Raw genomic sequence first — 23,517 nt, forward strand, 5'->3', positions numbered from 1 at the left:
GGAGAGGCTCTGTCCGGGAGAAGGGCAGTCATACTCACTCTTCATTGACAAAGATGAGTTCCAGAGAAGGTTGGCTGTTGTTTACATCAAGACCTACAGTAGCAAAGGGAAGCAGGAAGTGAGATGCGGAGGCTGGAGCTGACCCTGTGGGTCAGAGCATAGTTCAGGGGCTCAGGGACGAATGGGGAAACAAGGGCATCATAAAGGCTCCTGCTGGAGGCGTGGTGCACGCTGACCCCCCTTCCCTGCCCTCTGAAGGCATGGTGGGCTCTCAGGTATAGACAGGCCCAGGGTTTTGTCATAACCCTTATGCGTTTGGGAGAAAGGAGCAGTGGTGGCTGCTGTAAGTGGGAAGAGTGGGAATGGGGGGCCACAGGGAAGATTCAGGTTAGCAGGGCTGGTACGGGATAGAGGGGAGGGAAGGGGAAGCAGCAGAAGATGCAGGAGGGACATAGGTGAGGGGGTTGTGGCGGGGGCACCGAGCTGGGCAGTATCAAGAGGAGGGTGGAGGAGCAAAGGGGAGATGAACTCCAGCAAACTGTACTGATGGGCTCGGCCTCTTCGGCGCTGGAGTTGCCGGCCACGAGCTGCTCCTCCTCGGCACTGACCAGCTCCTGCAGCACGGCCTCCACGATGGGCATCACCATGGCGGTGGTGGACGTGTTGGAGAGCCACATGGAGAGCAGCGTGGTGCAGCACATGAAGCAGAGCAGCAGCCTGGAAGGCGGGCAGGGCCGGCAGAGCATGGGCAGTGTGGCCATCTCCCAGGGCCCAGACTGTCGACCTCACAGAGCTCCTTCGGGGCCTCCCACAGACCCGGTGGTGCTGGCCTAGAGAACCGTGGCTCGCATTTATCCAGAAAATCAGGTTTTTATGTCATACAGGGCACCATTTGGCTTTGTACTCCCAGGGCTTGGCACAGAGTAAACATTAAATAAATATTTGTTGAACGAATGAATCACGCTTCCTGGGCTACTGGCCGTAGCCAGAAACCAGCCCTTACTTAAGCAAAGGACAGCTTTGGTAGTAGGCACACAGGGTGTGGACTTACTGATTGCTTGTCTCTCCTGTGGACATTAGCTTGGTGATGAGGTGTGATTTTCGTGTATAAGGGATTTTTTTTTTTTTTTGCCTGTGTGGCCAGCAATTCCATGAATACCATTACATTCCTTGTTTTGCAGCCAACCTACTGTCGTTATTAGTGACCAAAGATGAACGTATGAAGCTCACAGTTCTGCCCACTACTTGTCCCAGCTGAAACATGCTGAAAGTCAACATGCTGAAAGTATAGCCCTCACAGTCACAGAAGTGTCCCATAGCGCTGTGTGCCTTTTTCAGCTGGTATCTTAAAGAGTCAGCGCCTAGAGGAGAACACTATTAAACATAACTCTCAAGTGATTTCTCTTTGGCTTTGAAAACATGGAACGTGTGTTTGTACAGACTTGGTTCTCATTTCCATGAGGTAAGCCAACATAAAGACTAGCCGTGTTTATTACTTTAGGTGGAATCGTGGACTTTGCACAGTTTGGGGACAGCACATTTATCGTGTGGATTATGTCTGGGTAAGCCAGAGTCCTGATGGTGTTTTTGTTTAGGCTGACCATGATGTGAGTTTGCTTGCCCCAGAAACGCATGGCCAAGAGAGCACCATAGGGGTGGAAGCTCACTGGGGGTGAGGTAAACAGAGACGAGTGGAAATGCAATGGGGTAAAAATTCTTGAAGCTAGTACCCCGAGGTTTTAAAGAGCCACAGAATCCCAATACAATGTGAGGAAATGTGATTGTGTGCCTAGGAGGTTGAGTGTGGGGTACAAGATTATTACTGAGTGAAGGGGTGAATTACGATAAGCTGTAGTTAAGTGGGAGATGGGACATGTATTTTAAGGATAACCTGTATTCATCTAAATGACTAATGTTGAAAACTAATCCTATATTTTTTATTTATACTCTATTGGACTCTTGAAGGAGTCAGGGCTGCTTACATAAAATGTTGCAAGAAAGCTGTAAACTAGAAGGAGGTGAGAATGATATTCCAAAGGGAAGATAAGGGTAGGTCTATCCAACGGGGCAGAGGTGAGGTTAACACACAACTGACTTTCATCCTGACTTTCCCACACATTCCCCAAGGCTGGGAATCCCTCCGCTGGCCTTCTTGACAGCAGAGAGAAAAGAGGAAGCAGCGGAGGCCATGCAGTACATTGCAGACTCTGGGTCAAATGCAACATGTCTAACAGGTCTGTGGTCTGGTTCAATGACAACAAAAACTCAGGGTGATTGGGAGGAAACCCCCACATCTCCTTAAATGACAAAGGAGAAGACACCACTTCCTTGTCCAGCCTGTTCCCTGATACACCGGAAAAACGTTGGGAAACAATTTATGTTGGTCCATCTTGTTTTACCTAACGAGGCCCTTATATTTTGTAACCTGCTGCCCTGAAGCCTAGGTTGCTCGGGTAAGTTATTTAGATCGTGACAGTCTAATCTATCACAGGGCCTCTCACTGGAGGGAGAGGCTGGAGCCTGTGGCCCTGGTGTCATCCCATCCCCACTGGTAGAAAAACAGCCTGAAGTGAACATCCCCCTGTGGCCCAGGACCACTGACCAGGTGGCCCCCTGGGAGCTGGGTGGATGCAATACGGCCAGGCACTCCAAGTGCAACTTACATGCCTGGCTTGGCTCCGGCCATGATGACCATGCGCAGAGCAATGCGCTTGTGCAGGTTCCACTTCTCCACGGCAGCCGCCACGCAGATGACGCCCACCAGCAGCAGCGTGGTGTTCTTGAAGTACTCTGCTGCCACCTGCGGGAGGCCAGCGCAGGTCACCCCCTGCCCCACCCAGGGCCCAGCCCTGCCAGGAGCTCGGGCTGTGCCCAACACAGCTCACTCTCAACTGAGGCTGGCAAACAAGAAGCAGGGAGATGAGGGTTATTAAAATAGCCAACTGTTATATATATACATATCTTAAATTTTGTTTTAAGATATGATATCATTTATGATATGAATATGATTTCAAAGAATAAACATACTTATAATTTTACCTTAATCTTAAAAAGTTATTAAAATAACCTTGAGTTTGTCCCCAGATCTCATTTTTCTCTTTTTCAGCTTTTTAGAAAATTATGTTCATTTTTCATTAGAAAATTAATACATGCTCATTATGGAAAAATTCAAAATAAAGAAAAATTTAAAGATGAAATTACCCTTAATCTTACTTAATACTTTGGTATAGTTTCTTTAATTTTTTTATGTCTATGTAGATACATAATTGGATTTATACACTATGTACAGTTTTATATCCTGCTTTTTAAAATTTTACATCGAACACTGATCATTTTCTAATGAGGCTTAAATTTGCTGGAAAAATCCATGTTAGTGGTAGCATAATGTACCATAGAATTTTTTGGCCATTTTCCTTATGTTGAATATTTAGGTTGATTCTTTTTTTTTCCTGCTACAAATGGAGCAAAGAATAATTTTCTGCTTAAATTGTTAACCTTATATAAATGTGATTATTTCCTTAGGATAAAGTTCTTTCTTAGGATAAGTTCTTAACTTGCCTTAAACCTTAAAAAAAATTTTAAGTTTACATAACTCCAAATAATTCCAAAGTTTCAAAGAGTTCCAAAATGATAATGGTACAAGGAGTATCCATATACTCTCTTTGTCTACATATGTTTTTTTTCTGAGCCATTTGAGGCTAAGTTACATACATTTTGGCCCCTTACCCCTAAATACTTCAGTGTGTATTTCCTAAGAATAGGGATTTTCTCTTACACAACCACAGTACCAGTTATCAGTTTCTTCCTGGTTTTTAATGATGAGGAAATTCAGATGTAGGCCTGTTAAAAATATGTTTCATATGTTTGGACCCATGCACCAACTCTTCATTGATTCCCTCCCTTGGAATGCTCTCTTCTCATCTCTGCACAGACCAATCAGACTTCAAAGCCAGTTGAGGTCTGGTGCCCTCCAGAAAACCTTCCTTGTGACTCTGGTCTCTGACTCTAGAACATTCCCTGTGGGCACCATGAATTCCACACCTCACAGAGCACTAGGGCAATGCTTGAATTGTTGCTGCATGACTGTATTGTTTATTTTTTTTATGTGTAGCTCTCTTTTCTCTTAACTAAATTTTAGGCTGCAAAAGGACAACACAATGTTTCTTTCTAGATCTCTTCACACCGAGTAGAACAATATACAAAAGAGGATGCTCAATAAATATTTGTCACATACATGAGAACTGTTCCCCACAATGGAACCATGACAGAAACTGAGAGGAAAAGATATAGAAAACTTTAACCTCTGATTTAGAAACCCTCTTAAGTGAGAAAACAAGAACACTTTTAACTGCAGGAAAAATAAAAATTGAACAGGGAAGGAGATGTATAGTGAAATATGTAGCATTTGAAGTAAACAATATTTACATAATCATACTGTTAAACTTTGATTTTGGAATTAAAAATGGTGATATTCCTGTATTGGGAGGATGGAGGCAGGGGAACTGGGGCATGTAGGAGAACAAAAGCCTCATCTGCAGTAATTGGAAGTCAACTGATAATATCTAAGAGTGATAACTCGAGAATTAATCAAAGAATAACATGTAGGGATGTGGACTTGAATACCAGCAGAAGCAGTTAACAAGGTTAAAAGTTGTTGACTCTGGGGGTGGGGAGGTGGGACTTGGTAGGGGGTGCAGTGGGGGTGGGTGGGAAAGGCGACTGTTGGTTTTTCATTATCAGCTTTTCAGTATTATTTGATTTTTAAACTCTGCACGTTAACACTTGGATAACATAAAAGCCAAAAGAAAGGCAAACTGCTCCATTTCCCCCTTCTCTCTTTGGCCCCACAGAGATGGAGATGTCGTTCATCTGGTTGATCAGGTTTGTGTAGCAGAAGGATCATCTCTCCTCTCTGTGACCGTTTCCTGGCAGCAGAGCCCTCTGCTTGTGGTTCATCTAGGTCTGTCCTCAACCCCAATCCCCACTTACACTGTCACTAATGTTCCCAGAGGGCAGAGAAGGCCCCCTGCTCTGCTGGGCTTGTGTTTCTGGGGCAGAGTCCCCTCTGGGAGGGGCAGGAAGGCCTCTGGGCTGTGACCATGGGTGGAGATGCTGCCCCCTAGCGAGAGGTGGAAGCACCGCTGGGAACCCTGAGGGCTATGCTGAGCTGGGGGCCTAGGACCACTCTCACTGCACCTTACCTACCCAGGCTTGTAGGAAGCAGCTCTGTGGCAGAAGCAGTGTTTTAATTTCCTCTGTCTACTGAGGAGGGAAACGCACAGAAGACATGAGCCATGTTGTCCTGGGTGACAGTCTCTCCATGGCCCCATGACTCTCAGCCCTCTGCAAAGCTTTTAAAGAGTCACTGGTACCAGGGTTACTTCCCCAGGGGACTGACTGATGGCATTTTAGTTTTCTGCCTCTTTGGCACGTGTCATAATAGAACACCAGTTTGCGATGGCCTTTTAGGAGGCTCAGAGCCTACATGACAGATGGGGTTACTTTCTCTGAGCTCCTTTTAAAGCGAAGGAGAAAGGAGCCAACATGTATAGAGCGCCTTCTACATACCAGGAATTTTGCATTTTGCATTCGCTGTCTCCCTTAAGCCCCACAACAGTCCTAGGAGGGAGGTACTGTTGGTGTCTCACTTTGCAGGTGAGGAAACAGACTCAGAGAGGTTAAGGAAGGTTTCCAAGGTCACAGTGTGAGGGGTGGAGTCGGGATATCAATCCAGGTCTATCTGAATCTGAAGCTACTAGACAACACGCCACTTAGGATGGGCCAGCTGGAAACCGCTCATCTAATCCAACTCTAGGGCAATTTTCCTGGTCTCCCTGATAGCACAGGCCAGCACACATTTGTCATCTTCATTCATAATCACAGTCCTGACACTGGCCTTAAATACCTGGGCCTGGCCAGTGTAAGCCCCAGGCCCAGCTTTAGCTGGATCTTGGCCCTGTGCTGTTTTCTTATTTGGTGTTTGGTGGGCTCATGTCTATTCACGTGCCTTCCTGCCCCCTTGTAAGCGATGCCATGTGCTTGGCCGCTGCAGCCTGGGTGTAGTTTGTGATAATGAGGTAGCACAGTCAAATGGGGGAAGAGAGAGGGCTCTGGAGTCAGCCAGGACTCAGCTGTGTGACCCTGGGCAAATTATTCAACCTCTCTGGGCTTCATTTTTCTCATCTAAAAAAAATGAGGATTCTGTGAGTCCCTACCTTTTGTAAAGCTGTTGTGAAGATTAAAGGACACGTGCAAACCAGCTAGCATGGCCCACCACAGTGACAGCCAGGATTCCTGGTGGCTCTTCCTGTCACTAAGCGGTCCCCACAAAGGCTGGCCTGGTCTGAGGCCGTTAGCACACAGAGAGGGCCCAGGCACAAGGCTGCCTTTTCCCTATTATGAATAAAATCCTGTCCAATGGTGGTGTTTGTTAGTTTTCTAGTCCATTGATTTTTCTTTTACAATAAAACCTTGGTTTTTCAGAACCCCTCTGGGAATGCCAGAGTTCCAGGGTTCTGGAGGATTATTTTAATCGTTTTCTAAAACGTGTTGCATACTCATGCTTGCCACGAGCATCCCTTTCCTCGCTATCTAACTTCCAAGACTAATATTCTGTGAGTTGGAAAACTAGATAACGAAGCTTGTGAGTGCATGGATTTTGTGACGTTTGCAATGGTGGTGTTATTGCCTTTCTGCTTTTCTGCTCTGTGGTTTTCTGAGGTATGCCAAACCACTGAGCTTGGAGAACAGAGGTGTTTCTGGGCTGTGGTTTGAAGACAGGGGCTCTGTGAAAAGGTGGAGCAGAGAATGGCAATACTTTGGGCTGAGTTCTGGCTACCTGGGTTTAAATGGCTGCCCCCCACAGATGAGTTGTATGCGCTTGGACAAACTACTGAGCCCCTGTGTCCTGTTACTCCAGCTTTTCAGTGGCGACAGTAATGATACACAGCGTCATGACATGGGCCTTCAGTAGGATAACGCAGGCAGGCTCCTGGAACAGTCTGGCATGTGGGAAGTGCTCAGTGAATGTCCATTATTATCATTAAAGAAGTAAAAAAGATAAAAATCTTCAAGATGAGATTGAGGGTTAGGAATCGCGTAGGCCAGCGTGACCAAATGAGGGAATAAGAGAAAGAAATGAATTAAGAGGGAACAAGTGGACCTAAAAAACAAAGATTCCTCCACGTTTTCTTAAGTGAAGGCTGGGTGCTTTGGAAGAGCTTTTGGACCCAGCCTGGATGCAAAAACACAAGGACAGAAGTGTTGGCGAATGTGGTCTGTTAACTAACTAGTTCATTGTTAGTGAATTGCAGGCAGCATCGTTAGTAGTGAGCTTTTAAAAACACTACTTTCTGTGGACACAGAATTATTTATTGCTCTCTAGATATGTTAGGTTTATAACTTAAAAAAAATTTTTTTTAAAAGGGGAGGGGGGAGTTGGGGTTCTATTCCTAGAAGTCTGAGGAGAATGGAAATCTGGACATTAATCTCAGATCAGTGCTTCTCTCACTAAGAATGTTTGAGTCTTCCTCCCTGGGGCCACGTCCACCATCCACCAAGAAAGACAGAGACAGACCCACCAATCATTCATGCCTCTGGGTGCTGTGATAGCACTTGCACACTCAGCATTGTCTAAAATCCTCACATCTCCCCACGAGGTAGGTATTTCCATTATTCTCATTTTTCAGATGAGTAAATGGCAGTTTAGAGAAGTTACACGACTTGCTCAAGACCAGTTAGTGACAAAACTGGATTCAAACTCAGTTCTACCCTGCTCCCAACTTGGATCCTCCCCCTTTCCGCATTGCCACTCTACTTGCTCACGGTAGCGGCAGCCAGAACAGACCAGCAGGATGTGTGCATCCGACTGTGTCCATTCTTCTGATGTGGGCACTTGGTGGCATGAGTGAGTCCCATCCCCTGTTGCCGACCGCACAGACCCAGGCTCTCTTTGCAAGTCAGCTGTGGGTGGGCCTCTTCAAATGGCGGGAATGTGGCAACCCCTCAGGAGACCAGTGGTGGCCTCTGGCAATGGACCTGTTTTGAGGATTTTTTGGGTCATCTGAGCAATTTTGCTGTGAAATCCTCTAGACCCCAGGAGGGGTCACCTGGGCTGGCTCTCTCCTAGTGCTGAGCTAAGCCGCCAGTCAGAGTGAAGCCCCACACCACAGCATTCCAGCTAGTGCCCCAGCAATGCAGCCAGATCCAGTGTGGCGGCTCCCGGCCTTCCCTGGGGGCAGGAATGCTGTTTCTGTGGGTAAGTCTGTGTGGGCTCAGACACTCTCCTAATTTACCTGATTTGCATTCCCCAAGGACAGAGCTTTTCAAACTACACTCACTGTCTCTGAAACTTCAGGGGCCCCGGTGGGAAGGGGCTGGCCATGAGGTATGGGGAGGGAAGGGTCCAAGCAGCCAGGGCTCTGGGCCCCCATTCTCAATTTGGGTAGGACTTCCTCTTCCATCTGTTTTACATGTTGAGTCTCCTAAGATTTGGTTTAAAGAAAAGGTTTTGTTGCTTAAGAAGAATTCTTTGCAAACTGTACCCTAGAGAAGTTTACAGCAGAGAAACCCGGATGGGTGCTGATCTGGTCCAGAAGTCAGTGCAGCTCCTGCACAGCTGGAGATGCTGACTTGCGGACTCATAAAGTGCTCCCAGTTTCTTTTTGGAACTGTAGGAACTGCTACAATGGAAGAACCTAAGGCTGGGGGCTGGGCTGTGAGCCCAGAGGCAAAGGGGCTGGCTCAAACGTCGGGAGTAGCTCTTCCCACAGAAACATTAGCTTGGCCTCAAAGGGCTGCAACATCTGTAGGTTCCTGCTTCCAGGCCCCACTCAAGGCGTGGATGTGGAGCTCAGCTCTGGGCTGTGTCTGGATGACTGTGGGTGATGGGCAGCCTGGGTTCAGGCAAGTGGCCGGGCCTGGATGCTCAGCCTACATCGCCACTGGCCTGTACGCAGGGGGTCAGCCTCCATGGTGAGTAGAGGCCAGAGAGGCCGAGTGGAGAGCAGCGTATAAAATGCCCCCCAGTTTAAACAAACAGAGAAAGTCAGGGTCTAGGCACTGGTCTCCTGATCCAGCGGGTCAGAAAGATCAGGAACAAACCGGGAAGCAGATTCATGACATCAGACTCTAGCGTCATTTGGCTGCAAAGGCTGTTTTGTTAACCCAGCTGGAGCTGCTCACTGCCTCTCTTGCTCTGGCAGGAAGCAGAATCTGAATGAGACTTGCCGGGGGCCTGCAGTGCAGGGCCACTGAGACAGCGGAGGATGGATGAGTGTGTGGGGGGGGGGAGGGGTAGAGAGAGAGAGCAGAGGCAATCATTACCAGAAGTAGTACCTGACCCTGGCATCCTGGAGACTACTCCCAAGCCCCAGCATTTAAAGCATGCTGTTTACTCTCCCGGAGAGCCCCTTCACCCCCACTCCTACACCCTTCTCCTGTAAACAGTAAGTCCTGGCTAGCTTGATTGACACTGTACTGTCCCAGGCTATGGTAACACATTAGAAGGGCTTAGACGACTTCAGAAGCAGATAGGACAGCAGTGAGAGTCACAATGGAGGCAAAACAAAAAAAACTAAAAAAAAATCTAAAATATAGGCCCGAGCTCTGTATACCAGCAGAGGGAAGTAGTGGATGCTTACAAGATCAGAGAATCCTAAAGTCAAAGGGACCTTAGCATCCAACCCCCTCCCAAGATGTGAAGTCTGTCTCTAACGTCCCTGACGTGTCATCTGGCTTCACTTCAGGGACAGGAACATGAGGACCACGCATGGCGGCCCACTTCAGAGTCTTTCCTCCCACAGAGCGGGACCTCCCTCATGGCGCTCTGAGGCTTTGGTTCTGGTTTGACCCTTTGAGCCTGGCATGTTGAGCTGCAGAAGCCAGAAATCACACCTCTCTGGAGTCTTCTCTTCATTCCTCATGTGACTCACGTTCTAGAGTTTTGACGTCTTGGCTACCCACCTCTGAATGACCTCCTTATCCAGAATTTGATGCTCTGGACACAGATGTTTGTTAAGTCAGCAGATTTCAGTACGGATTGGTCAGTGGTTCTGAGCACAAGTTCTGGAATCATACAATCCTGGGTTCAAGTCCTGGCTCTACTACTTACTAGCTGTGTAACCTTGAGTAAGTTACTTAACCTCTCTGAACCTCAGTTTCCTCCTCTGTAAAGTGAAAATAAAAATAATAGCTACTCTATAGAGGATTAAAGGATACAATGCATGTAAAGGACCTCCCATAGTGCCTGGCTTATGGTAAATGGTGGAAATTCTGGCAGCCACATTGAACTGATGACATACTGAGTTTGTACTCAACTAAAAGCCAAGTGTCTTTTCACACAAACTGCTAACGTTTATCCTTATTAAACTTCATTTTGTCAGTTTCAGTTCATTGTCTCATGGTATCAACATTGATTCTGTCACTGTACATTGGCTAGCCCATCCATCTTTGAGTCATCTGCAAATCCAATAACACGCCTTTTATATTTTCATTTGAGCTCTCTCTCCAGTCCAGTGCCAGTATGTTACTCAAGATTCTTTAGGTTCAGCTGTTCAACCAGCACTCAGTTTACTCAACTGTGCTAGCATCCAGCCCACATCGGCTTCTCTGATTAAGAAAATTTTTTTCCCCAGAAATTTTGAAGTCTCCAAAGAAAAAGTTAATTTATGTTCAATAACTTCTGTTTAAAAGGCCAGGGAAATTATAAAGCCTTTTAGAAAGACCTCAATCAAAAGGTGGTCAATGTAAAGTTTAGGCACTTGATAGGTTAAATTTCATTTATCTAGAACAGTCCCTCATGGGGAATTGTGTAAATTCTCTGCAATGCCAGAAAATGAGGCATTACTGCAAAGGGTCTTCTGTGTTTCTCCATTTGGTTTACACTTGCTGTCTGCTAGAATGGAAACTTCCAAAGGTCAGGAGTCATTTCTACCATTTCGTGTCTCTTTCAGCACCTCAGTTCCGCAGAGAGAAGGCAGTCTAAGCTTTGCACACAGACAACTCTCAATACCTGCTGACCAACATGTCACCATAAAAACTAACCATTTACTGGGGCCAGCCCAGTGGTGTAGTGGTTCAGTTTGCACGCTCTGCTTCAGTGGCCCGGGGTTCATGGGTTCGGATCCTGGACGCAGACCTACGCACTGCTCGTCAAGCCATGCTGTGGCTGTGTCCCACATACAAAAAATAGAGGAGGATTGGCACAGATGTTAGCTCAGGGCTAATCTTTCTCAGCAAAAAGAGGCAGATTGGCAACAGATGTTAGCTCAGGACCAATCTTCCTTACCAAAAAAAAAACCAAACAAAAAACCCTAACCATTTATGTGCACACATCTAGCCGACAGTGGGAAACTCAGAAGTGTCTGCTGTGAGATTCAAAAACGCAGGAATTATGTGTTTCACTTTTGCCACCTTCTGGGTACCTGTAACATCCTGTATTGCACATGTTAGGAACAGAACTCAGAAAAATTTTTTCTGAATGTTGAGTGAATAACATGAGGGACAAAAGCCACAGTCCCAGAGTCATACTGATCCTATTCACATGCCTTCCTTCATATGGAGAGTACACTATTGATACACCATCAGGAAACACTGTAATCAAGAAATAGTAACTGAGGGCTAGTGCAAGGATGGCCTGCATACAGGCCATAAGACGTCATTATCATAAATCCCAGGGGGTATGACTCTTGGTGGAGAGAGGACATGTCTGTGGAATGTTTCTATCTCCTGTATCTCATGTACCATTTAAAGGATAAATGGTACATTTATCCAAGGGAAGGGAACAGCACTTTTAGCCAAGGTCTTTGGAAAGGCTCCACCGAAGAGGGTAATTGGGTAGTATTTTAAAAATTGAAGGAATTGGAGAGAACTTTCCAAGGTGGAAGAATGGCCTGAGTCACAGCAAGGGGCTGGGCAAGCACAAGGGGGGTTTGCGGAGTGACAAGTAGATGATTTGTCTGCAAGAGGGGGCTTCTGCAGATGCCCAGCCCAGCTTCTTTCGGTGAGCCATAGCACACGCTGGTGTAAGAGTTTGGCCTGTGGTTGTGGAGTAGGTGTTTTCTGTCTGCAATGGTAACTGGCTCACAAAGGGCTCTAACCCACATCCTCTACCTTATTGGCATTTTCCTCGAATCTGAGTGTAGAAGCTCAGCTAAACAGACTATATTTGGCCTAAGCTGCTTGCTATAGCCCAACTGCTAAATATCATCACCAGCCAAAACCACTTTATCAGACAGATGGGGTAGGACTTTTCACCTAAAATGCTAAACTTTGCCCTCTAGCTCTTCCAAGGTTTCCCATCTCCAGCCTCAGCAATAACAACGCCCAGTCTCTCACCGGACAGTCTTCCTTTTCTCCTCACAGTCATGTTACCCTCAAAAACTACTGTCTCCTAGATTCCTTCTAGGTTTGGCCTTCCTGTTTGTGCAAAGGGGCGGGCCCTTGGATGAACTGTTGCCTAGTAACTTCTCTACTATGCAGAGGGGCTGACTGGCCCACCCACTGGGGGGACTGACATGGCAGGCAGCCCTTGGAGAAACAGAGATATCATCTACTTTAAGGCTGAGGCCTGCTGTTGGCTTTGGGGCTGCCTGTAGTGAAATACAAAGCTCTAAGTCTCTCAATTATTAGCTCACTTTAAAATGTTACTTAAGGTTCAATTCTTTCTATAACTTCATTTTTTTTTTTTTTTGTGAGGAAAATCAGCTCTGAGCCAACATCCATGCCAATCCTCCTCTTTTTTGCTGAGGAAGACTGGCCCGGGGCTAACATCGTGCCCATTTTCCTCTACTTTATATGGGACGCCGCCACAGCATGGCCTGACAAGCGGTGCATCAGCGTGCTCCCAGGATCTGGGCCCGGGCCACCAGCAGTGGAGCGCGTGCACTTAACCACTACGCCACGGGGCCGGCCCCTCTATAACTTCATTTTTTCTCTGACCTCTACTTTCATCCCTTGACTCACTGGCTTTTGGTTTTACAATTTTAAAGAGAAACCTACAGAACAAGTTCATACACTCCTCTTAAGAAAAGCTATATTGAAGGTTGATTGTTCTTCTGGGCACACACAGACCCAAACTCTCTATTCTTCTTCCACAAAGGAAGGAGGAAAATTGGCGTGACTGCCTGGTGATTCAGGTCACAGGCTAGTTTTAGTGGGTCCCCAGGATACTGGTATTGTACCCATCTTCAGGAATAAAAGCACTGCTGAAGGTTTTGGGGATCCTATTCCTTTTGGAACACCTGAGGCTACTCAAGGCCACCAAAAAAAAAAAAAAAAAACCCCTGAAACAAAAAAACCCCAAAACAACACACCCAAAACCCAAACAAACAAACAAAAAAACTGGCCACTTAAGTCTATCCAGTAGAAAGACAATCTATTCATCAGCAGTCAAGTTCAACAACTAGGAGATCGCCTAATTCTATCTTTGGCGTTTCAAAAAAGTTCTGTTATCCGTGGTTAAGGGATCCTGTAGGCCCAGCTTCATTATTCCTTCCTCACAGCACACAGGAAAAGAGATCCACAGTTCCCAGTAATAACTCACCAGGAAGCTAGATAATACTTGATGGAGTGTTTTTCTTCTGGTATAGTAAGCAACAGTACAGACTTTGAAATCTAACGGATATGAGTTTGAATCCAGTTCGGCTACTTCCTACTTTGTGATCTTGGGTAAGTTTTTTACTCTCTGTGCCTCTTTCCTCATCTGTAAACTGGAAATATTAACATCCACTTTGTAGAGATCTCAGGAGTATTGCATAACTCATACAGCACTTCCAGTATAGTGCCCGATTCTTAGTAGGCATTCGAACATTAGCTCCCTTTCCTCTTTCCTGTGCCTCTCTCTCAAATCTCTACCATTCAGTCTTCATCAGAAACTCTAGGCAGAGACCAGATGCTATAACAAGACAGTCCAAACAGAACCAGGTATGAGGACCATCCTTTCATCTTGCTCCTCAGTTCTGGCTGTGTTTTTCTTTTTTCCTATTTGGAATATGCTTAAGTGTTTGCCCTGAAATTTGGCCACAATCTGGGCTTCGTATTTACAAATTCTGTTGAGCTTTTAAGAACGCCATAGACAGAGAGTGAACAGAGAGGGCAGACTCTAGGTAGACAGCAGTCAAGGAAAGAACATTGAGTTGAGGAAGAAGCAACAGAACTGTATTCTTAGGGGAAGTGGATGAAGACACTGTCAGACTCAGAGAAACATGGTAAGTCTCTCTGTCAACAAGCATTTATTGAGCACCTACTCCATGTGGGCTCAGCTTTGTGATGAGATTCCAAAGACCCGGGAGGCCCGATCCTGTCTTTGAGTGCTTAGAGTCTAAATGGACGTAAAAAAGACTGAGAAAGATAGACAGCAGCCTAGTTGTATACACCAATCATACAGTTCCTAGAGGGTTTCAGACCAAAGGAGCAATTGGGTGTGATTAAGCAAGTAAGGCTTCCTGAAAGAGGCAGTTTCAGGGAGATGAGGGTCATGGGTTGAAGGAGAGGAACTCAGGGTCTGGAGCAGCAGGTACAAAGGCTTAGTGCCAAGGGGCTGTTCCAGAAGGTGAAAAAGCCCCCTTCTCAAGTGCTTTGTGAATCTCCCTTCACCTCGAGCCCTCTTACATAGGCCCGGTGGGGACCTGAGCAGGGGGCTGGGCCACAAGTGGTCTAACCTCGCTGGATCGGAGGACTCCAAAGAACGGGTAGAGGAAGGCGGGCACCAGGGCTGCAGCTCCAAGAGGCACTGCCTCAGACACCCAGTACACAGCAGTCACGATCAACACGTAAGCACAGGCAGCCTCCTGGAAGGGGAGGAAAGTGGGTGGTTAGTCACAGCGGCGGCCACTGCCCTGAGTATCCAGCTGAGATCCAAGGTGGAGGCAGTGGGCACCCGGACTCAAAGATGGGCATGGGACACAGCCCTGGGAAGTGTGAAGCTGGCTGTGGCTAGGCAGTGTGGTGGACACGTGGTGGGGCCCGTACTTTGGTGTGTGAAGTAATGGCAGCTCCTTGGGTGGACCAAAGCCTGGCATGCAGTTTGCATTGATTTGCCACAGGACGGCCATGGGACTGTTATGATATCACAGCTCTGCTGGTTCCTGAAACTGTGCAGGGTGGGGACTGAAAATAACAGCAGTGTCCAGACCCCCAATCATATACTATAAAGGTGGAGTTCACAGCTTTAACTTGGACTGGGGCAGAATATTTTGGTGTCAAGTTGATTGGACACTAGAGGTTCTTGGGGTAGTTGAGGGTAGGGATTAACTTATGTAATCAGTTCACATGTGAGCTCTGAGATCGGCTCATTTTGGGCCAGATAATTCCTTGATGTGGGGGGCCGTCCTGTGCATTGTAAGATGTTTAGCAGCATCCCTAGCCTCTACCCACTAGATGTCAGTAGCACCTCCACAATTGTGACAACTAAACATGTCTTTAGTCATGGCCAAATGTCCCTCGGGGGGGAAGACTGTCCCTGGTTGAGAACCAGTGCCATGACCACTGTCTGGTTCTCATTGTTCTGGGACATCATTCGACCTGTCTGATGCTCATGCAAACATCCTTCTGACAAAGGGAATAAAGAGTGCTATCTACCTGGAAGAGAAGGCCTGAAAATTTACCAGCATTTCCCCAGCCCATGCACTTTGCTGGTTGACAACTTCAGAGTGCACAGAGTAAATAGGTACAACATTCTTATACAAATCAGCCCTCCTTAGTCTTGGCCTCCAGTAATGCTGGTTGCCCTGAATGGTGCTGATTAATGGTGTTGAGAAAGGTCACTGGCTTACTCTTGGGAGAGCTCATTGTGCAAGGGCCTTAACAGTGGACTTGGGAGGCCACTGTACAGAAGACTCAGGTTGGCTGTGGGTTCTTTAATTTATACATAGTTCTAAACCATCTGGGTTCAGGTCTGACCTGCCCTGAAGCTGGCTGGTGATCAAGGAACCTGACAAACCTTGTTCTGTTTAACTTTCCCTTGGGTTCAGAACAAGTGTCCTCAAATTTTGACAAAAAAGTTACAAAAGGTCACTGTGATCAGTGAGGGGCGTCAGGAGTGATTAACCGAGCTTGGCTGGATGGGACCTTGCTCCCTCCTGATATGCTTGGATTATGGGGTTGGGGTTTGAGAAATGGGAACTGGGCCCAACAATTGTTGACTGTAGCTCCCACTGAGATTTCCTCTGGAGCCGAAAGATCAGAGAGAAGTTAAAACTTTTGGAAGTGCTGATAAGACAACAGAATCAGTAGTGGGAAAAAAAAGTCTCCATTTGGAAAAGAATGACATTTAAAGAAATACTCCCTTTGTTGCAGAAATAAAACTACCTAAAGGAGTTCAAAGCCCTTTAGCCCCCTGAGCCCACTAATTCCCATCTCTTTACTGGGAAAGAGACAGAATGGCAGGTCTTCACTCCAGCTGAAGATATAGGGGACAGAATGTCTTTCCCTCACTGAGAAGCCCTTATTCCTCCTGAGAACCTTCAGTCTTTCTCATCCTGGTCATCACAGAGCCTCAAGTTAAGGGAGGGGAGAAGGGGAGACAAAGAGAGAGAGAATGAGAGAGAGAGAGAAATTTCCTTCTACCAGGTACCGTTTGGGTTTGAATTAGGAGAATTTGGGTAAGCCATGATAAACTTTTTGATTGTAAGTGTTGTTAGGAATTAGAATATGTTACTGGAGGAAGTCACCAAGCCACTTTCATCCAGCAGTATTATGAACAGGGTAAACCACCGTCATTTTTATCTGAACTCTCCTGAGAGCAGAGAATGGCCAAGAGACCACCTTCAGGCCTTTCCATATATTTCTCACTCAGTTCACTCATGGAATTTACAGTAACTTCCTTTTGCCCCTTCTCAATCTTCTCAAAATTCAGTAGGTAAGCTTATATTCAGACAACCCAAAATACTCTGTGATGTTTGATTACAGGAGTTCCGTGTCCCTGCATCTGGCCAGTGTCTGGCAGGTAGCTCAATCAATGTTGGTTGAACTGAATTGGGCTCCTCTGCTGGCTAACAGGTCTCTGTTATCTACTGGAGAGAATATTCTGGAAACTCCGGGCTCCTTATACTGCCATTGGTCAGCAGGTATGTAGGGGTTGGTGAGTATTCAGGCAGTGCCTTCAAGGAATAGCGTTATCAGTTCTTTTCTACCTCTGTTTATAAACAAAGGAGAGAGTTCAAAAGTGGCATGTCCCCCTATCAGATGCTTCCTGACTTTGCTACTAACTGATGTTTGCACCTGCTCCTTTTCCAGGCAGTTCGACCGCCCCGGTGATATCCCATTCAAAACTCACTAGAGGGGGGCTTGAGGTCTGTGTATTTGCCGTCATAAATGACTGGCAGGCCTTTCTGAAATTTAGCTTGGGAGTTGGGTGTAACTTTTACCCCACTGGGGCCTCTGAAGCAGGTCTTAGTTATGCACGCCCTCTTGTACCCTCTTCTTCTGTAGTATGGTAAACCGAGTCTGGGCCCCTGATTTTAGAGAGCTGGGCAGGAACAAGAGGAAGGTCCTTCTACCCCTTCCTAACATGGAGCTGTGGCCTGTCACTTGGAAGAACCATCAGAACTGCAGGCCAGGAGCTCCCCCTCCGGTGGCATCTCACAACTCCAGCCCAGAGCAAGCGGGTCCATTTAGGAAATTTAAGGATTAAGTATCAGAATCTAAAGTTTGATGCAAGGGGGGCAGATGGGTGAGAGACACTCCACGTGTTGGTTTGTGCCGACTGTGGGCACTGGTGTCCTCAACGTGCTTTTACGTCATTGTGGAGGAAGAAGAGCAGTGCTCTTATTGACACAGTGACACACCAAGGAGCCGTCTTTCTCCTAAGGTGGAACTCAGTCTGAAAGAAGGGGCCAGGTCAAGAAAGTCCAGCTTTAAAAATCTCTTCAAAAATTATTTAGAGAGCCAAACAGAGCTGAGGCTCACCCTTCTTTCCTTTTCTCTCCTCTTTTATTTTCACAGTATAGATTATTTTGCCTCTTTCAATAATTTATTTTATCTTTTTTCTTTTCGTGGATACTTCTCACTAGTCGCTGGTGACTAAGAAGCTCAAAGACAGGGTCCCAGAATAAAATGTGGGGAACACTATACCCTAGAGTCATGGTCCCCAAAGATGGGGCTGACTTAAGGGGACATGGGGGCACGTGATACTGCTGTGGAGAAGAAGAGCAGACTGGATGCAGCCTGCTCACCACTTGGTTAGCATTCCCTTAAATCCACCTGATATTGAGTCAAAACAACAACAACAACAAAAACCAGGCTGGCCTGGCGGTGTAGCAGTTAAGTTCACGCACTCCGCTTTGGCGGCCTGGAGTTTGCAGGTTCGGATCCTGGGCGCGCACCGACGCACCATTTATCAAGCCATGCTGTGGCGGCGTCCCATATAAAGTGGAGGAAAATGGGCACGATGTTAGCCCAGGGCTGATCTTCCTCAGCAAAAAAGAGGAGGATTGGCAATGGATGTTACCTCAGGGCTGATCTTCCTCACACACACACAAAAAAAAACCCATGTAAAGAAAAGAAAAGAAAAAAAAAAAATCAGCCCATTTGGACAAAGCAGAAACTTGACTGGTGTCTGGGCCAGGAAAACTGTCAGCAGCAATCACTGTCTGCTAATCCCAGCCCGGGTTTAATCAGTGTCTCCCTGGCATGCTGGGGTATTTATTCCACTAAAGATTTAAGCCAGTTTGTTTTTAAGAAGAACTGTCCTAATTCACCCTATTTAATTTTATAACTTAATCTTGGTTACCAAGTTACTCAGGGAGCTGCGTGGAAGGCGCTCTTCCCCTCCCACAAACACGATTAACCTCTGTTAGCTTATTTTTCCTAAAGTCTCAAGGGCAGTGCCAGCGGGGGAGGGGTAAAGCCCCTGAGAGCAGGAGAAGGAGGGGGAGGAGAAGAAGAAGGGGGACAGAGCCAGGAAGGGAAGGGAGGCAGGCGATGCTCTGAGAAGCAAGCCGAGTGCAGAGCCAAAGCTGGGGCTCCTCTACTCACACAAACCAGGTTAAAAATTCGGTCATGGTCCAGAGTTATGTCTTTTTTATGGTGTCATTTGATGTCTCTCCTTCAAGAGCACAGAGAAGAAAACACAGAGGGTACAAATAATCAAAGGGCCATGTGTGTGAAACCAGGGCAAGACGCCATGCTCAGCCCTGTGCTCTAAACTTAAAGTTCGGAGGGAACTTTAGAGATTAAGAAGTTCAAACCCTGGTTATCAGCCCACCATGACTGGCCCAGAGACCCAGGCGAGGTGCACAAGAGCCTCCTTGGGGACCACACCCCACCCCACCCTGCCCTGAGTTCCACAGTCCCCTCCCTCCCTCCCTCATCCCTGCCCTCAGTGTCATCATTGGGAGGTCTTCCTGCATCGCAGTTGCTCTCACACACACAGGGGACTCTGACAAATCCCGGCTCACCAGCGTGTCCTTCTCCTTATCGGCACGCCCTGCCAGGGCGGGCTGGCCCATTGATTTGTGTAACACGTATCAGCCAATGCAGCTGCTGCCCTTCTTTAATCTCACTCCTGGCTAGGGGCCATGGGGTTGGGGGATGGGAATAGGACAGAGGGACAAAAATGGCAGTTTTTAGGCAGAAAGTATTTTAGCCTCCTCCAGGAAAACACTTCCATTTCTTCAAACCAACAGAAAATCATGTTGAGGAATTGCATAAGCACCCCACTCCCTCCACCCGCCTCCCCTCCTTGACCTCCCGCCTGACCCATTGGCCCCAGGAAGGGACAGGCCAGTACTCACGCTGCTGGGGTAGAGCATGGGCAGAGGCAGCAGCAGGAGCGGCACGAAGACGACGAGCAGCAGGTTCCTGGCCCGGAGAAGGCCCTTCAGCAAGCCCATCCTGGACCCGTGCGCTCTCCTCCTCCCCTCGGAGCCCGGGGCAGGCCGGATGCCTTTGCTCCTCGCGATGCTCGATGCTCAGTCTAGAAAGACTTAAGCCTTTCTCAGCTTCCAAGAGTCCTCTTTTGTCTTGGGGGCAGAATAGGAGGGCAGAGACAGCCCCTGTTTGCACAAAAGTCTGGGCTCTTTGCCTCCTGTTTTAGGTAGGATTGGCCAGCATAGTTTTATGCCCAGCAAAAAGGAAGCGGGAAAAGATGATAAATGGGGGCATAGTGGTTTTCCTCTCTGCTTGATTAGTAATAGAGTAACTTCATTCTAGGGCTCAGCAAAAGTCCCCTTAATCAATCAAAATTGCCCCTCTGCTGCTGCTACTCAGGCCCTGCAGAAGTCATTTGAAGGCTTAAAAAAATTAAAAATACCAAGAGCATATCGTGCCCTCCATCATTTTTTCTCTCTCTGATGGCCTGTTTTGGGCAGTACCAGGTTCACTTCCTACCTGTTCTCCCTGTACCCTTTTCCCCTAAAAAATCTAGTACTCGCCTTCCCTTAAAACAAGCCCCCGAGTTTCTCAGTGGAGGATGCAGCCTTTAGATGGGGCTGGTCTTCTCTCCCAGGACCTGGCACCCTAACTCAGTTCAAATTTCTTTCCTTCTAATTGGTTTCCTACTTATAATTTGCTTTGAGCCTGGGCCTCCAAAGCAGAAAAAAAATCCCCAAGACATTCCTTGTTGTCACGGGACAAAATCTTGCTGGAGGCCCACTTTAACTTTCATTCACCTATGGGACGCCAGACAGAGGCAGTAGCCCCGCCCATTCCTCACAGCCAATCAGCACGTTGGAAAGAATGAGTCGGTATCTCTTCCAAAGGCAGTTCAAGATTGGTCCCAGCAGGGGCCTGCTGATTCTGCAGACCTAGGCAACTTGCAAAGCTTATTTTTGTTTCTCAAACATCCTACGGGCTGAAGTGATGACCATCGTTGCAAACATAATCCCACATCCCCAAGCTCTGCTTTATCATTGCAGACCACAGGACCCAGAGCTTTCTCTGGGAGGGCCTCTTGCTGATCTAACACTTAGGAAGATGATGTGTCCGGTGGCAGGGAGAAAATGAAATATTAATTCTGGAGCAGTTTGCCCCAGAGTGTACAGTGCTAAGCCTTTCAGACCTCCCTGGTGGCAAAGATCATTTGCTTCAGTTCCTGGGTGAATACAAATCGTCTAAACCAGCAGAGTGTGTCCGCTTGTAAGAAAGACCACAGACCCTTGTAGGGAGAATGAGAAGGGTGGCTGCCTCTCTGGAAAAGTCTAGATGCCAATCTCTTTTCAAAGGCCCTTCCAGCCCAGGTGTCAGTGGATTTTCTGGCTGGAGTAGGTGATCAGATGCTCCTCTCTGAGGTTCTTTACCAAAAATGAAGCCGGAGCTTCCTTTGGCTGGTATGCAGGGAGGAGGTGAGTAGGCAGGGAAGAAGTTGACAAGTTCAGGGACAGGGTCTTCACAGCCACTGGACTCTGGAATTTCTGCTGCTTACAGATTGGGAGAAGCTTTTCTCTTTTCTCAGAAAGGACACGTGGATTTGGAGCAAGGAAGAAAAGAAAAGAAAAACAAAGAAACAAAGAAAACTTTTATAGTTGGTGGTCCTTGGCAGCATTGCCTTGATCTGAGAGATGCTGAGAAGAGTTAAGTGTTATAAAACCCAAGTTCTCTTAAATTCACGCAACACAGGAATGGTATTCTGAGATCTGCAGCTATACAAGTTGAAATGACCCCCAGGCTAAAGGGAAAGTGACCAGAGAAGTGACTCCAGAAAACCAGATCTTCCTGGCTTCTCAGGCAGGTGCAACCCTGGATGGCCCAGATCCCCTTTGACATTATCTCACCATTGTAGGATGGGCTATGATGACTCATCTCTTTAAATGCATGTTAAAGACTGGCTACTGTATTTACTACATTCAGGCCTCATTTTTGTGATGATTTTGAAACTCAGAATGAACAATACCACATGTGTGATGTTTTGGTGGCAAATATTAAAAAGACTGGATAATAATAAACAGCTGTGGGAGTCAACATCCACTATTGTTAAAACCCATGAACCGCTTCAAATTTCTTGGTGAGATAATCTGAGATAACAAAGATTCTACTGAGCCTAGTAACTTGATCATGATGTTTTTATTACACCATAAGTGAGTATTTGTTAAATAAAATTAGGTAAGGGGAGTAACACGGTAAGACCAGTAGTTCTTCTTCAGGACTCTATCCATTTTTCATATGAAGAGAACATTTTCCAGAATACAATGCTTGAGAAATGTAAGACAGATTCCACTTATATGAGGTACGTAAAGTAGTCAAAGTCTTAGAAACAGAAAGTAGAATGGTAGTTGCCAGGGACTGGAGAGAGAGAGAAAAGGGGAGATGTTGTTCCATAGGTATCATTTTTGCAAGATGAAAAACTTCTAGAGATCTGGTACACAACAGTGTGCGTAGAGTTAACATTACTGTACTGTACCCTTAAAAATGGTTCAGATGGTAAGTTTCATGTTATGGGTTTTTTACCACAATAAAAAAAAGTAAGACGTTGACATGGGTTAGGAAAGTAAGGGGTGCTGTGTAAAGTCATTTATTAAGCATTTAATTTTGGATGTTTACCTATGGAAATACCTTCTGTATTTACCATATCACATAAGTGGTAAGTTAGATTCAAGGTGAGATGACAGAGTGATGAAAATTTCAGCACAGATGTTTTCCAGTGTCTTTTGAGTGACACCAGAGATAGCCACGAGGATGCCAAAACTTCCAGAACTTTTAGATCCTAAAATTTTCCAGCAGTATAGAAATGGCAGAAATGGTTCCATAAGTCACAGGCAGGTTTCCACTACAAACATCACATCCCAAATTATTCTGTCTATGAATAAATATGATAAAATGTGACTCGGCTGTGATTGTGGTGTGTACAGCATTGTGGTGTGTACTGTTAGTGTGGCACTAATGAGACAAAATGGGAGAGTCCGTTTCTGTCCAGTCTTCTACTTAGTGTTCACTGGGCAAAAAGTTGGGTTTTTGGGTGGTGGTAGTTAGCATAATATTTGATTTTGCATGTAAATGAAACCATTGTTATAAAACGCTTTGTGGGTAAACAATTTGTATTCGCACTAAAATAGTGCTAAGTAAGTAGTTACTGAAAATGAAATTTTTGTTTGTCTTTAAAAAAGGTCATCCCTTTCTTGTTTTTATTTTTTTCAGTCATATATTGCCACATAAATATGGGCCCCGATTTATGAGTACAAAAGTGCCTTTCATTTTTTTGTTGCAGGGTGAATGGTCTACCATTGCTGGTCCTGGGAACCATCCTCCCATTCACAGATCTCCTACCCCTAGGAGCAGCCATCTATACCGTAACATGGTAGGCAGGGACTACAAGAGTGGGTCTTTCCATCTGGTGATAAGAGAAAGCTCTCAGATCCATTCTGACGAGGATGGATCCCAAGGGAGATGCAAGACTCTGACTGTCAGGGTTATGCACAGTTTCTAGGGATTGAGGCCTCTGCTGAGCCCATCCCACCCCACATCCAGGAGAAGTACAGATGGGGAAGGTAAACTCTGAGGCTAATCTGCCTTCTGGGCAATCCCAAGCCTGTCTGTACACTGACCTTTGTTTTAGTCAGACGGTGAGTCCCCAAGCAGACTGAA

The 23,517-nt window shown here is 46.5% G+C and overlaps 1 protein-coding gene across 1 annotated transcript in view; it reads right to left on the reverse strand.

Annotated features, from left to right (window-relative positions):
* SLC13A4 (solute carrier family 13 member 4) overlaps window positions 1–20,564 on the reverse strand; it is a 42,415-nt gene extending 21,851 nt beyond the window's left edge. Inside the window, exons 1-5 of the mRNA XM_058530833.1 lie at window positions 19,734–20,564; window positions 14,661–14,789; window positions 2,664–2,800; window positions 545–717; window positions 39–93 (exon numbers count right to left, since the gene is read on the reverse strand). Of these exons, the coding sequence (XP_058386816.1) occupies window positions 39–93; window positions 545–717; window positions 2,664–2,800; window positions 14,661–14,789; window positions 19,734–19,832 (593 nt within the window). The 5' untranslated portion in view covers window positions 19,833–20,564. The remainder of the gene's footprint in view (window positions 1–38; window positions 94–544; window positions 718–2,663; window positions 2,801–14,660; window positions 14,790–19,733) is intronic.
* Between the last annotated feature and the right edge of the window lie 2,953 nt (window positions 20,565–23,517).

Source organism: Diceros bicornis, chromosome 3, assembly GCF_020826845.1.
Source record: "Diceros bicornis minor isolate mBicDic1 chromosome 3, mDicBic1.mat.cur, whole genome shotgun sequence".
Taxonomy (NCBI): Eukaryota; Metazoa; Chordata; class Mammalia; order Perissodactyla; family Rhinocerotidae; genus Diceros; species Diceros bicornis.